Below are 15,419 nucleotides of genomic sequence, written 5' to 3'. Positions count from 1 at the left end.
TCAGGGACGGGGGGGTCAGACCTCAGCAGGACACGTGTAACCTCACAGGAACAGCATTGAAAGGCCTCAATGCTGGGAGCCTGCCTTATTCCAGCCAGCCAGCCAGCAAGGCAAAGGGACGGGGAGCCTCCTTCCTTCCCTAGCAAGCACCCTTTGTTTCAGTGCTGAAAATCAGCCTGAATGGTGCTCAGCCCGCTAAGATCAGCTGGGTGGGTTCAGAGCCTGCAGAGTCCCAGTGATGCTTGCAGGACCTGGCTGGCAAGGCAAGCACTGGCTGGCCAGAGCAAAGCTGACATTGTTCAGCATTCGGGTTGTGGTTTGCAAGATTAGCAAGCTCAGCTAGTGTTATAGATTAGAATGGCATCAGGTGGTGGGCACAAAATACTCTGCTTGGAAAGAACAATCTGAAAATACAGCCCATAATCTCTTAATTTGTCTAGGCAGAGATCAGCATCTCCTCAGCAGCCAGGCCTTCCTTCAGCTTGTGGCTAGGTGCTGGTAAATTGTAGGCTTTCTCCTAATGACCGTATTAATCACTTGTGAGTCACCGCTCATGACTAATTTACTGTATAGCTAATTAAAAAGGAGATGAGACAGTCGTAACTCTGTAAGAAGAATCACTGTTTTCCTGTAATTGGCTCACAACTGGTAAATCAGCCCCATCCCTCCTGCACTCGAGCAAAGCCCGGGGGACACGGGGCAGATGGGAGGCGTGCGCGGGGCAGGCTGCGGCCACCCGCTGCCACCGTGGCGTACCTGAGAGGCTCCCGCCGCGCCTGTGCAGCCTGCTTTGTTCGGCTTTTTGTCATCTCAGGCTGTGCATAGTGTCGGACAGGCTGGTGCACGATCTTTCAGTCACACACAGGCAAACCTGAGCCCCTCTGAGTTGTTTCTGATCCCCCCGCTCGCGGCAGGCAGAAGGAAGACGCAGCAGGCAGGCGCAGCTGGACCAGGTTGCGACACAGCAGCTCCAGCTCCCATCCCCACGATACTGGACAGGACTTCTTACTCTAATCAGTAAGAATAAGGAAATTGCCATCACAGCCATCCCGGGAGGCCACAAGTCATTTAAACCATTTATTTACACTAACAAAATCAATTAAACACTGGCAGGAATAACCATCTTGGGAGAGAACTAGATTTTAGAACATGAGTCTTATCATCTTCATAACAGCTGCAGTTAGAGCAAACAATACAATTAATTTCTGTATCACTGAAAAATTAGAAAAAATAAACTTTATCTCCATTTTGTTCAGGACCAACTATTACATGGGATGATAAAATTAATTTAGCTCAGATTCCATTTGTTTAAAAGCCTGATGTGTCAAAGCCTCTGTAAGACTGCCAGAGGAGAAGGGGCCGGACCCTGGCTGCCTCTGGGCTCCTAGCTCAGGACAAGCCCCGGTATCACCGAGCCAGGGCTCCGCGCGTTTCCACTGACCGTTCCCCTCTGCCGCTCCTTTGCAGGAGAAACGCATTGCTTCATTGGATGCTGCCAACGCACGGCTAATGAGTGCCCTTACTCAGCTGAAAGAGAGGTACAGCATGCAGACACGTAATGGGATCTCCCCCACAAACCCAACTAAATTGCAGATTACAGAGAATGGAGAATTCAGAAACAGCAGTAATTGTTAACCCGTGGAGGGCGCTGCCGCAGGAGAGGAGGCCTGGCCAGAGAGACCGTGCAGCAGCAGGTGTGAGCCGCGGCTTCAAAGAACGGCTGCTCTCTCCCCCAGAGAAACCAGCTCCTTACTGCGGACGGCGCGCTTGACTGAGCCTTTGTGGGAGATGCTAATGCCAGCACATTGAGGGGACGGAAAGATCGAGTGTGAGATGAGTGGCATAAGGAAATAAGATATATTTGAGAATCGCTGTCACTGTTGGATTTAAATCAGTGTTTAATGTTTAAACAGAAGTAACCTTTTCCTTCCAAACTGCCCAAAGGATATGCCTCACCCCTCCCAGCAAGGAATAATGTCCTTGTCATTGCAGGAAGCGAAATAAAGGGAGCTGGGCAGAGCCTGCAGCAGGCAGCGGCCCACTCAGGGCAGTTAGAGCGTGCAGCTGGCTGCAGCTGCCCGGGGGCGGCAGGAGAGCCTGCCCCACTCCTGTGACTCCCCCTGGAGCACAGCCCTGTCCCCAGAGCAAACCCCGCGCCCGGCCGGCCTTCCTTACGTGGCTTTGTGAGGCCACTGGCTTTTACAGCACGTAGCTATCTGCAGGGCATTTACACAGCAAATTAATGTTTAATTAACTCCGCCCACGCAGGGGGCACAGTCCAGAAGAATGGTCAGGGCTCCCTCGGCGCAACGCGGTACCAGAGGGGTGTTGCATGGGGCACTGCGGTGGCAGGGCAGTGGAGAAGGGTCCGACGGCGCTGCTGGGGCTGCGGAGCCACCGCGCAAGCCCAAGGAGCGGAGCCAGCCCAAGGCTCTGCACGCAGGTGCAGGGAGGAGCTGGTACCTGGCGATGGGCTCCCTGGGTCCCCTCGCCAGCTGCTGCTCGCTCAGCTAATGGGGAACGTCTTCATAAAGCAGTAGTTCAGGGCGCTGCGTTCCCCGCCACACGCCTAACCACAGAATAAAGTAAAGGTTGCCTGAGCTTTGTCCCTGAGCTGTGAATGAGGTGCAGGGTCTGGCTTTGGTGGTGCCCATCGTGGCACGGGGGAGTGACGGGCTTTGTGACACGGCCAGCGTCTTGCTTGACAAAGGGTTCGTTATGGGGATGTAATACTCTGTGCGGAGATTTTTACTGTTTCTGGGGAGAAAAACAGGCAAAGAAACAAGAACAGCCCTGAAGACCCATGAAGATCGGTAATTGTATTTCTTTTCTTTCACAGTATGCATTAGAAAAAAAAAGAGCCCATTTTCTGGAATACTGTCCTCTTTAAATTGGGAATGAGCACTGCATGGAAATTAACCGGCTTGAAGAATGTAAAACATGGTCATAAGGGAGTAACCAACAGGAACAGCAGCCACCACCGAGAGCCCCCTTGTCAGGAGCACTGTGCAGGCATAAGCCAGGATTAGACTTTTCCTTGCTGCTGAAACACGCAGATTCGGCACATTCAGACACGTTGCGCTCAGCGGAGGGGTCACCTCCTTAACGGGGGATTGTGCCGCTGACCTGCTGCCACGGTGTGTTTGTTGGTTTGTGTTTTTTTAAGTTAGTCCTTCATGACTCCCAGTCTCAGAGCAGGTCCCTCGTACCGCGAGCCCAGAGATTTTCTCTGAGATCTGGATGACAGTGTACAGTGTACAGGACATCTGCCTTTTCCTCCCACTAAAGTTTAACACTGCTGACCGCCTGTCCTAGCTCCTCCTGCCATGTGTAAATGTCCAAAGGGACTAGGATGCTCGCTGCGCTCTGCACAGCTTAGGTACCGTCTCCAACCTCTCAGTACCCAGGCTGCCCGAGCAGGACGCTGTTTGCCAGTAAGCTCTGCATTGCCATGCCACCTCACAGCCGTAAGGCTCATTAACAGCATTCTTCCACATGCAATTGTTTTCAAAATTAAAGCTGCTTTTTCTTTTTGTAAGCGTTTTTCTGTTGCCTGGAAGCCCTGGGCCAAGCCTGGCGCGGCTGCACCTGCTGCAGCTCTGGTCCTTGGAGGAGCGGACGTGTTGCTCTGCACTGAGGTCTCCGCGCCCAGCCAACGCCTGCAGAGTGGTGCAATCACACAGCAGACCCCAACAGGAGCTCCTCAGAGAAAAGTAATCACTAAGCATTTATGGCAAGTACAGTCACCTTTGAATTTGGAGACTAGCACAGATGGCTTTGAAGACCCACACAAAACTGACGAGGTTACAACTGGAGAAAGACCCAGACAGGTTAGGAATACACAGGGTACTGGGAACGGTTCGGTACGTACACTTACCAGCTGCCGTTGTCTCATACACACTGTAAGAACCCTGCAAAAAGACTATTTTAAACTGCTGTTGCCCTGAGATGTATTTTTAGAGCTAATTGTTTTTGAGCTCCAACATACCGGTGTTGGGAGAGACGAAGTTTTTCAAGAGCCAAGTAACAGAGAGGAATGGAAACGCTCCCAGAGCATGGGGCGGGCGCCCCACCAGCAGCGTTCCCATTCGTACATGGAAGTAATGTTGGGATGCAGTCAGTGCTCTCCGTAAGAGCTGGAAAAAAGAACCACCCACAACACAGTTGTTTAGCACTGAAGCTAAGCAAAGTGCAGCTTAATCTCCTGCTCAACCACAAGCCAAGGCACTGCTTTTAGATCCTTCTCCCTCCCCCCTTTTTTTCTTTTCTTTTTTTTCCCCAGGAGCTGTCAGAAACTCCCGGTTAACCTCAAAGTTGCAAATTACTGAACACATTGTTCTGCTGAAGTAGCAGGCACACTTAAGTCCTTCCACAGTGAGTTATTAAAAAAAACAAAACAGAAAAAACCTTAAAAGTTCCAGTGCCAATACCTTCTGGAGTTGTTGCTTAGTTTCCTGAGCCAGTATGAAACAAAACTCAAATCAGGAAGCGGTCTCGTTACAGTGGAGAGCCCCCCGCCCCTCATCCCTGTGTCGCCTTCCCCTGCAAGTGTCAACAACTGGACCTAACTACCACCCTCCCCTGCGAAACGCTGGGGATAGGGTTTAAGATCCAGGCTCAGCTCAGATCTGTTACTTCAGTTTGTGTTTGTTATTTATAAACTGTACATTTCTGTGTGTGTGTGTGCGTGCACGTGTGTGTGAGCGGGAGCCAGCGATGCGTGCGGTCAGCGCAGCGGGCAGGGTACCCAGCTGCGGCCTCAGCCCTGGGAGCTGGCACAGCAATACCGAGGCGATGGCACCGGAGTAAAGCAACCACTACGCGTAATGTTTTGTGATCTGCTCCGTTTCCTTTTCCATTCTTGCGCTGTCTACAATAAGAAGCTGTTCTAGTGCAAACTTGTCAAAGTGTAAACAACACTAAAACACACTCAGATTTTTATCTTGATACAAGTCTTAATATTTTTTTGTAAATGTTTTCAGTGTTTACTGTAACGTATCTATCTCACTAACAGTTGTATATAGTAATTTACTTCTGGTGCTGCTTATTTGGTCAGGATTTGGCTGTATCAATGCTGTTTAGGTGAGGTGGACTCAAGCTAGCAAATTTGGATCCAGCCACAGGTTATGATTCCACCTCTTCCCCTTGGGCATCTGAGGGAAAGGGAAGGGAGAAAAGCCAGGGATCCAGATTTGGGGTTGGCCCACCTCAGGGATTCTGTTTTAAGAGTTATGATTTGGGGTTTTGTTAAACTGTAGTGAACACTGCTGAAAAAAATGAGCAAAATTTTGTGTAAACGGGGATGAAAAGGACTGAACAATACCCCAACACCTCTGCTGACTCCAAGTACCATCTTTTTGGACAGGGATTATGGCTTAAGTTCAGTGCCAACCAACTGGAGGGACCTAGGTCCTTCCCCACGCCAATTAACACTACAGCGTAGTCACCAGCCCCTTTTGCAAAGCCTGCTGCCATCCAAAGAGCCCTTTGTCACTGCATCGTCATTGGAGTCTGGTTGGGTTTGTTTTCTGCTTTTGCAGCTGTAAAGCACTGATTGCACTGTGAGAACGCGCTGAATCCTCTGGCCTGGCAGGCAGCCCGGTGGGTCGCGCAGGGTGCGGGACGCAGGTTGTGCTGCTACGGGGAGGCTGAAGGGAGAAGGGACTCGGTGGGCCCGAGCGAGGCACCACAGGCGCTCCTAGGAAAGAAATCAGCAACTAGTCCAGAGGCTTTTCCTGTTACTTAAGTCCATACCACGATGCAACAGAAAACATAACGAAGTCTGATCTGTGATCGACAAGGAAAGGATTTTTAGTGCCAGAAGGTGGAAAATTCACTGCTGTAGTCTGCCAGGAGAGCCCCCAGGTGCGGCTCGGATGAGATCTGCAAGGGGCTCATTTCCCACTGCGCCCCCGGGGCAGGGCAGCAGCCCCTGGGGCTGCCTTTCTGAACGCGGTCCTGCAGCCAGCAGCACCCAGCAGCTCCCCCGGGGTCGCTGTGGCCTTGCCTCCAGAGCATGAAGCAGCCGGTACAAGGGCACAACTGTGACACTGCCCTCGGGGTGAGTGTGAGGTTTCTTGTGCAGCACCCCATCCTTCCCCCTGCAGTGGCTGTAGTGCTCAACCTCTTCCCAAAGGTTTGCGTTCGAAGCAATCTAGGACTGCACAGCACAGCACCCTGGCCAGTACCAGGCCCTGACGTGGGGCAGCGTGCAGGGGCTCACGGGCACCAGGAGGATCCTTTTCTGGCCCAGGCAGGGGCACTGCCCCTCCATGCGGGTCCCTGACTCTTCGGGGCAGTTTCAGAGCAGGCTGCTCAGCCGCAAGGCTTGGCCACACAGTTCCTGCCCTGCCCTGAGAAGCAGCCAAGCCCTGCGCTAACCCTGCACAGAAATCTGTTGCCTTTTCCTTTTCCCTTGCGGAAAATATAGGGGGGGTGGGAGGGGTGGGATGATCGAAGCATGCTAACATGCAGCTCACAGGCATCCATCCAAACCAAATCCAGTCTTGAGGGTGTTACATGACATTCAAAAACAACCGTGCTTTGAAAAAGGTGTCATGTTGGAGCATTGACCTTCACAGATGACCTGAGCTGTGACACTGCTGTAAATTCCACGTGGTTCTGCATCAGCTGCCAGTACCCCAAAGTGCAGTCTCCATGTTCACATATTCCTTTCTCATACATCACTGTGTCTTAAGATATACCTCTCTCTGTATATCTGCTTAAGCTGATACTTGTTCCTGATAAGCAGTCGCTATGTTTTATATCCTCTTATAAAGAAAAATTTTTTTTGTAAGTATGTTTAAAAACAAAAAAAATGCAAAGTGGAAGTGTTTGCTGAATCTCCTTCAGCTCCTTTTAAACTATGTAATAATGTACAGAGAAAGTTGTTGGTGTTCAAAGAAATGATGTGGCCGTGCAATTTATGTACATTTGCAATTAGAAATATTAAAGATTTATTTAGATATTTTATGTAAGCGCTCCAGCGCCTCTACTCAGTCATTCCCAGTCTCTAGCTCTGCGGCACACGGCAGGGCTGGGGCTGCCCGGCCACGCTCAGGGTTCCTGCAGGCCTTCCCCACCACCCCTCTCCTCCCAAAGCCCTTCCCTTGGCTTCCTCCTAGAAGTGGCAGAAAACTTGGAGGAGTCATTAAAACCCTGGGTAGCACCAGCACCTCTGCCTCGTTACCATCGCGATAATTAGCTCCTATGAGAGAGGGGGAAGACAAGCTGGCTGCCTCAGGACGAGCCAAGATGTGGCGAGTGCCCGTGGCTGTCCCCGTGCGCGGTGGCAGCTCTGAGCCAGGCGGGTCACTGGGCCCTGCCGGCTTCCACCCAGCCCAGGTGCTTGACGCTTCTGTACCTGAGTGCCAGTGCCCGACCCCTCCTCGTGACACACCTGGGCACTGCCATTGGGGTTTTGGGGAGGTTTGAGCCTTTTGTCCTCACGCCAGAGCCTCTGCTGCCTGCCTGCCACAGGGCCCTGCAGAGAGCCCAGTGGCTGAGCCTTGCTCTGTGCCCGCACCGCAGCACGGCCTGCACCAGGTCGGCCATTCCCAGCTCCTCCAGCCCCCATCTCTGCTCCCAGCGCCTCCTCCCCTGGTCCCACACCAGGCTGGGGAGCGCTCGTCCCTCTGAATTCAACCTTGGTGGCTCTGAAGGCTGAGAGAGAGAGAGGAGAATTCCCAGGAAGAAACGCAGGGATCTCAGCAACTGCTCCAAAGAGTCAGTAACACCTTGATTTGAATAAAACCTCTTTAGCGGTCTCTGTTATGGCTTCATCAGAGCAGAGCTGAAGTCTCAGCTGAAAACACCGAGAACAGCTCCGTGCTCTTGACAGCTTTCAGCATCTCAGGCTCCTGGCATCTGGCTGCAGCCGCTCCCAGCGGGTTCCAGCTCCAGCGCTGCTCAGCAGAAGGGCAAGGCTGGGAGGAGCGAGCCTCTGAATTGCAAATCAGCAGCCAGAACAACAAGGGGAATACGGGGCTGGGAGGCTGGGGATTCCAAATGGGTTTGCTTGAGCTTTTTAAATCTGGAGAGTCGTTTTAGCCCAAGACTCATCAGCATTAATAATGCTCCAGTAATGGCACGGTACAGGTTTGTGCCGAGTTTAGCTATGTCAGAGCGAACAGACCGCAGGCTGCTCCTGGTGCCAGGCAGCTTCTTCTCCATCACAGCCCCGTGAGCAGCACAGCTCCTGCTCGGAGGAGGCTGAGGCGAGGCAGCCACGGAGATCATTATTAATCTCCAGTCTTCACTCCTGTCAAGCATCTTTCACTCGTGGTTTTCCAAGTCCTTCACAAACACTCAGCCCCCAGCCTCTCTGCAGTAGATGAATGTCATCATCCTCATTTTCACACAGGACATACAGCTGGAGCACAACTTTCCCAAGGCCTCTAGCATGCTAAAAAAAAAGCCAAACAGCTGATCTCCCTCCCTCCCTCCCTGTTCCGCACGCAGCCATCCCACTCACATCAGCCCCAGCCCCAGAGCAAACATCCTCTGGGGCAGCAACTCAAAGCCAGCAGTAAACAAACCTCCAGAGCCTCGGCCCCAGGGACTGGGAGAGCTCAGCCGCCCGCTGCCGGAGGAGTCAATAAGGACAGGCAAGCAGAAAGGAAGGGGCTGGAAGAACAAGAGTCATTAGCGGAAACTTGTTGTTTGTGCTAATTAGATCATTATCTGCAAACCACTATCGATGTTGCTATTTCAGCTCCCCTCGCCGTTCACAACTTTATTTTATCCGTGCCTACCAACTCCCCGCACTCTTCCACGTCCTCCAGGAAGGACCGGCGATACCGGGCGGCAGCTGAGCCCTGGCTGGAGCCGGGCAGTGCCCTGAGCCCCAAGCCCAGCGCCACGTGGGCCCAGCGCTGAGAAGAGGCGAACGCTCGTGCCCCAGAGGAAGGCCACCAGCCGCCCTGGGGGTGGAAGCAGCCCTGCTCAGGGGCGGAAGGCTGCAGTGCTGCCCAGCAGCAAACTCCCCCTTGCTGTGAGCCCCCCAGCACCCACCCTTGCAGCCTAAGGGACCTGCCCAAGTTTCTGCAAAGGGGCCTCTCTCCTGCAAGGACTGCTCCCAAGAGAGGCTCCTTCCACCACCCTGGCAGCCTGCAGAAGCACGGGCACCCCCTGCTCACCTCTCACGCAGGTTAAGGAGTCAGAGCACCAGTGGGACACCCCCAGCTGCAGACAGAGCAGTTTTGGGGCAGGGAGGCAGAGCACGGGCTCGATTATCCCAGCACTGCCCCCCCTGCGCAGCCCGCACCACCCCCAGCAGGGGCTGTACGTGCAGGAGCACTCAGGCTCCCAAACAGAAGCCAGCTCCAGCTCCCAGCACAATCCCGAAATACCAGTCAGGAGCAATGTTAGCCGAGAAAGAGAAGATTAAAGCTACCGAGCTAGCAAGGTGGGTGCAGTGGGAGGTCAGCAGGAGCGGGCTGCACACTGCTTTCATTTAATGTGCCATGCTACTTCTGCCTGGCTTTATTAGGATCAAAGCTGCTCGCAGGCTCAGTTTTGAGACACACTCCCTTCACCCAGGGGAAAACGTTTTCCAGTCTGTCATTACGTGCCCTGCTCCATTATTGATCTTAGAGAGACATAGATTAGGTTATTTGGTTATTAAAAAAGGAGGCAAAAGGAAGAGGCACAAAGATCTGGACACCTGTAGGATTTCCAGTTTCCTACCTGACAGCAAGCACAATTCCACTCACATAAATAATACTGATGCAGGCCCTTTACATTATCAGATTTCTCCATTGCTGGTGTGAGCTATAATTGAATAACCTCAACCATTTGATTTTTGTGCCGTATCTTTGAGGAATAAAACCTGAACAGGGATCCCACGTTGATTGCTTTTGATTTATCACAGTAACATTCTTCCACCTTGAATCCATGCTCCTCCCTCACCTCTCTGAACTAAGAGCAGTGAGACCTGGACTGAGGAAAGGACAAGCACGAGGCTACACTCAGCCCACAAGCTATAACCCAGGGAGATGGGTCTTGAGTTTGTGAAGAGCACTCCCGCTTCAGGCACAGGCGAAGCACTGCCACTGGGGGAGGCAGGGCCGGACCACGGCACACCAGCCCCCTCCCCACAAAACCCCTGAAGGCACGGGTGGGCCTCGAGCCCCCCAGTACCCGAGGGATCGCCCCAGGACAGCCAGGCAAGCACAGCGAGCACACCAAGTGCTCTCCTGGAGCTCCTGGCTGCGTGCAGGCAGACGAAGCCGCTCCAGTTATTAATGCTCGCTTTTGCTGGGGGTAGTGCAAGGAGTGGGAGCACAGGGAAAGGTCAGCGCCCAGCTCTGCTGCGCTCAGGAGGTGCGAAGCGAGCCTGCATTTAGCTTCTCCTGACCTTTTCCGCAGAGCCCACCTGCATCCTCTCACTGAGCTCTGTTTAAAACACAAACGCACAACCCCTGCTGCACTACGAAATAGAAGTGCATCCAAATAAATCACCTCAAACTTAAAAGATGCCATTAGCTATTAACAAACACTGCAGGCCTATGGGTGAAGGTAATTCAATATGATATGCTTGGGCATGCAAGGTAATAGGTTTCAGCTGAATACCAGGTGATACAATCTCTTCAATAGCAGGTTAAATGAGGCTGAGACAGGGACCAGATGGATTTATTTGGGTAGTGGAGTCTTTTTTGGTTGTTTTGTGTGTCTGTGTGTGCTTAAGGTGAAGTGAAGGCAAGGAAGGCAGAAACGATGTAAAAGAAAAGCACGAGCTCTGCTATACATAACTGGGGCAGGGCTGGCACAAGGCTCAGGCCTTCATCCTACTGAAACAAACCACGCGAGCAGAACGCTCCAGAGACAGCGTGCATGGAAGCGTTAGACAAAAAGAAACACTTTTATCTATTTAATCCTACTGAAAAACAACAGTAGTTCTCAGAGTGCAGAGCAAGACTGGTCCAGCCCAGCTGAGCAAAGACAAGGGGCAGCTGGAGATACCTAACGTGAGATTCCGGCAGGACTTCGGAGCCGAGATGCCACCCCTCACCCACACAGGACCTCTGCAGCACACGAAGGAACCGCATCGGCCCCGTACCCAGCCACGGCAGCGCTCTCCCTCCCTGTGCAGAGCAGCCCTTCACAACCCGTGCCAAGACAAGTGTTTTTTTCCCCGCTGCCGCCTCCTAAGCTGCAAGAGAGCTGTTGAAAGGTGAACCCCTGAGCAGCAGGTCAGCAGGCACCCACCTCAGAGCCCGTACGCACGGCCAGCTCCTGCCCCTGCCAGCAACAGCTGGATTTTCCCAAAACACCTCTCCCATACAAAAACCCACCTGAAAGCCAAGACGGGTAACAAACCAGTAACTGAGCAGAGCAGTGCTAGAGACAGACACAAGGAGAGCACTCACTCACGGTTTTTGGGACAGGTTTCTAACTACTGAACACACTCGAGCGCTCGCAGGCAGAGGCACCTGAGCAGTCGTGCCAGTCAGCACCTCCAAAAGCAGGCGGCAGCTGTACAAACAGAGTCATCACCTGGGAACAGCGAGCGCTCAGCCAGTGCTCCCAGTAGCCCGCTCTCGCCCAAGCGGGCAGCAAGCACACTGCAGCCCTGCGGGACGAACAGCCGGTGCTGGGAATGGGCTCAGTAACCTGCCTCCTCTGCTGGAGCTGCTGCGCCCAGCACAGAGCCTGGACGAGCCGCTGCTGTTTAGCGCTGTGCAGAAAGGTAGCGAGGGCTTTGCAGTAGTTAAAGCAGTAAGCGAATAACCCACACAGCTTGACAGCAAAGCACGAAGAGGCATCAGGCTAAGCAGCTTGGGCGAGTGCCAGCCACTAGCTAAGCATACATGTTCTGTTTATCAGGGATGCGAAGGAGTCAAGTCATCACCTGCAGCACGGCACAGCCCAGCAGTCCCAGTCTGCACAAAGAGAAACCTTGGTCCACCAGATCCAAGACAGGACCATGAGAACAAAGAGGATAAAGCTGACAGCCACCAGCTGAACCACACAGAACAGAGCGCCTCCGAGTCTCCCAGCTTGGCCAGCTCGGCGGCGGCAGCTTGGTCCTGGCAGTAACTGGCACACGGAGGCTTTACCCAAGGCAGCTGCCCAGGCTGGGAAGTGCAGGCGTGAGCTGCAGGCTAGCACACAGAGCGATGGGCAGCAGGCTTGTTTCTGACAGCAAGCTGGCAAGAACGGCCACAAGGAGGCTGCTGCAGGGATGGCAGCATGGGGCTCAAATATCCATGGCCTCAAGAGCAGAGAAAGCAGCTATTCCCAAACCCATTTAAAAGGCAGCACCATATAAATACCACTGCTTTAACTGCTGCCTTTGCTACCAAGAGATGTTCAGTCATTTTGTAAGCAGGGATAACACAAACTAAGGTAACCACACGCAGGCCTGTTTGTCACAAAAACTGGAAGAGCCACAAAAACCATTTGGACAGTAGCAGGTGCCTGGCAGATTCACCCAGATATCAAAAAGGCTGCAGATAAAGGCACCTGGTAAGGCAGCTCTGTGCTGCCTTCCACCGCAGCTCTCCAGCTACGCACAGCACAAGATACCTGCGTCCACAGCCCGCTACAAAGGAGGGCTGAACAAAGCCCTGCCAGAGGAGACAGAAGCAGAAGGAGCTCAACCACCCAATTCCCCACTTGGCTGGGGCCTGCAGGGCAGCTTTGAGTTCAGATAGCCCTCTGCTCCACTGCAAAGCAATGCTCTCCAAAACTGGTAACATCGATGAAACCACAGAGTTCAATAAACTAATTTCTGGATAACACCAAAAATAAGCAGGATCAGGAGAGAGAAGGTGAGAGAGTTCAGTTCTTCTCTCCTCCTTCATAATGACAACAAAGGGGGAGTAGGAAGAAAAAAGAAAGAAGAAAAACACAGATGTTAAAAGCTGTGAGAGTTTCAAGAAAAATAAACGAAGCTCTTTGATTAAACAGACTGCAATAGGTGAGCAGAGGGGAGAAAAAATTACTCTTCTAAAAATCTGTTTGTGTTCCACTAACGATCGCTGGCACTTTCAACTTGCAATAAGTCTCAGGGCCTTTGCTGCTCTCCTTCCTGCACTCCCACCCCAGCCGCAAATGAAACCCAGATTCTTCCCCTCTACACCTGCACGGATTCTCTCAGTATAATTTGTCCAGGACTTGCTACTGATGCATTTCCTAGCAGTATTTACAAATCACTACTGAATTTGGGTCCATTTAATAGTAACTTGAACAATATTAGCAAAGCCAGTTGTAAACACAGCCCTGGTTTCAAGCTATGCTGAGGAATTAACAACTGACAGCACACCAGCTCGTGACACCATGCTGTGCCTACAGCCTCCCGCGTCCCGCAGCGTTAATGCAACACCAAGGCAGCTCCGTGCTTTATGAGGCTGCGATCAACTTCTGCACATGACGGACATCAGAGGTGGAAAAGGGCACAATAAAGAACAGATGTGCCAGCTGCTTCAACCTTGCCTCCCTGTTTCAAACTAACAAACTGCACGGCAGCACCACTGCAAGCTCACGGAGCTGGTAAGTGTCAAAAACCAAAGGGGCTTTCTGCAATCTCTCTCTTTCTCGTTGCTGAAAAACAGTAACAATTGTCACGGAAGTGACCTACTTCATTCAATGACAAACCTACCAGATAATAAATGCTATTCTCATGGATCTTTGACACATTAAATATACATTATTAAATAGTGCTAATATAGACATTTTATTCAGTAGTCATGATCCCAAATTAGCCCCCCGAGGGATATGCGCTTCAGAACATCTCTCTCTACAGAGCAAGAGGTGGAAAACGTTTACTAAGACTCGACCTCTGCCCTTTGACTGGTTAAAACTAACTGCCCATGGCAGAGCGGGATGCAAACCACACACAGCTCTGATGCCGTCAGCACAGAAAGACAAAGTTCCTTCAAATTTCTTCACCATCTCCCACCACTTCCACCTTAGGCTGCTTAGAAGCTGCATGAACATCGGGAAAAATACAGCTCTCTGGGTCCTCCTAATAATTAGGGCTTTTGAAAGCAGTGAATGTTATCAGGAACAGCCCCCGGTCCTGGCTCCACCGCAGATTCCCCATGAGATCTAAAGTTAATCAGGCAAAAGCATCAGGTCCCCAGATCCTCCCGCAGTAGGTGCAGTTGAACAGAAAAGGCTTGAATGGTTTGAAAGAAGTCACCGAGTCCGTGGGGTAACCGCTTTTACCGAGCGCCCTCTAACACACAGCGCTGTGGCAGAACGCAGCCACCAGGTGCCAACTCAGGAACTATCAAAAAGCTCCCCAGAAGAACGCTGCAGGGGAGTTTCTCTTAACAAATTAATCTTAACGAACCGAGGGATGCTGTATTTTACACTGCTAGAGCACTGTTTAATCTAGTACTTCCAACCTACTTACAGGACCGAGGGATTCTTTCATGGTTTAAATGACTCAAGGAAGTAACGAAAGGCAGAGAGGAGCACGCCAGCGGCGTGCGGCCCCCCCCCAGCCCCAGAGGCCCCATTTGTGCAGGAGCAGGGCCGCAGCCAGCACCACAGCGAAGCACTGTGGACACCCCTGCCTCCACCCGCTGCTTTCAGCAAGCCTCAGCCCCCCCGGCACCCCTGGGTCACCCCCAGCAGCAGAGCCTCGCTCAGGGCAGCTCTTCCACACCAGGCCCTGGCGAGGCCACACGGCCGGGCCCCCCCAGCCCCCTCACCCCGCTGCCCACAGGTCTCAGCCTCAGCTTCCCTTCAGCCCCCCCGGCAGCCATCACTCACCGGCAGGAGGCCGTGCTGCTGCCTCTGGTCAGGGCCGCTGCTGCCAGGCAGTGCTGGGCTGGAAGATTCTGGAAGCCCCACAGGGCGGTGCTGGGCAGGATGGTGCTGGAACCCCATAGTGCAGTACCGGGCTGGAAGGTGCTGGAAGCCCTGTGGGCCCCACCCCACAGGTGCAGGTACTTGGCCACTCACAGCACCTGTCCTCATCAGGCACCAGCACACACTCGGACACAAACCCCACCACATCATTTTCTATTTACACATCATTTTCTGCATCGAAAACTTTCACAGGCACAAGCACCACCCGCATGTCTCAGCAACCACCACACACGCGCCGTGGCCCACGTGAGGCCCTGAGGGGAGCAGAACCAGGCCCAGGCAGCACGGCCATGGTGTCGGTGGGAGCCCAGCGAGGTGCGGGCAATGCTGAGGGGCCCCTCCTGCGATCTCCTCACGGGGAGGGGCTGTCGGCGTTTCCTCAGAGCACACGGACTGGGGAGAAAAGCGGATGCATTCTGTGCATTTAGCTTTACAGCCATTTTCAGCTCTTTGTATTAATTTAAAAATATGCCCATAGAGTGAGAAGCACAGTGTAGGAACGGCCATGTCCCAAGTCCAGGGTGCGGCTGGTTGTGGCTGCGTGTCAGGATGCTCTGGGAATCTGCCCAGGGATGCTGCAAGGGCTTGATTTGGCG

General features: G+C 52.8%; 3 protein-coding genes across 24 annotated transcripts in view; all 3 read left to right on the top strand.

Annotated features, from left to right (window-relative positions):
- Nucleotides 1-6,972, top strand: part of DAB2IP (DAB2 interacting protein) — a 238,113-nt gene extending 231,141 nt beyond the window's left edge. For 13 of the 16 annotated variants that reach the window (XM_035555499.2, XM_050714561.1, XM_035555496.2 and 10 more), the window contains one exon: nt 1,468-3,538. In XM_035555499.2, coding sequence (XP_035411392.1) covers nt 1,468-1,635 — 168 coding nt within the window. In that variant the 3' untranslated portion in view covers nt 1,636-3,538. Of the gene's footprint in view, nt 1-1,467 lie in introns of all 16 variants that reach the window. The other 3 variants (XM_035555498.2, XM_035555512.2, XM_035555504.2) reach the window with 2 other exon arrangements.
- MRRF (mitochondrial ribosome recycling factor) overlaps nt 1-15,419 on the top strand; it is a 217,363-nt gene that overhangs the window by 37,887 nt on the left and 164,057 nt on the right. The window lies entirely within an intron of this gene.
- The window catches only part of MORN5 (MORN repeat containing 5), a 173,696-nt gene that overhangs the window by 37,881 nt on the left and 120,396 nt on the right, over nt 1-15,419 (top strand). The window lies entirely within an intron of this gene.

The sequence above is a fragment of the Cygnus atratus genome, chromosome 19, assembly GCF_013377495.2.
Source record: "Cygnus atratus isolate AKBS03 ecotype Queensland, Australia chromosome 19, CAtr_DNAZoo_HiC_assembly, whole genome shotgun sequence".
Classification (NCBI taxonomy): Eukaryota; Metazoa; Chordata; class Aves; order Anseriformes; family Anatidae; genus Cygnus; species Cygnus atratus.
The sequence above is the reverse complement of the archived record's forward strand: the minus strand, read 5'-3'. Positions and strand labels throughout refer to the sequence as shown.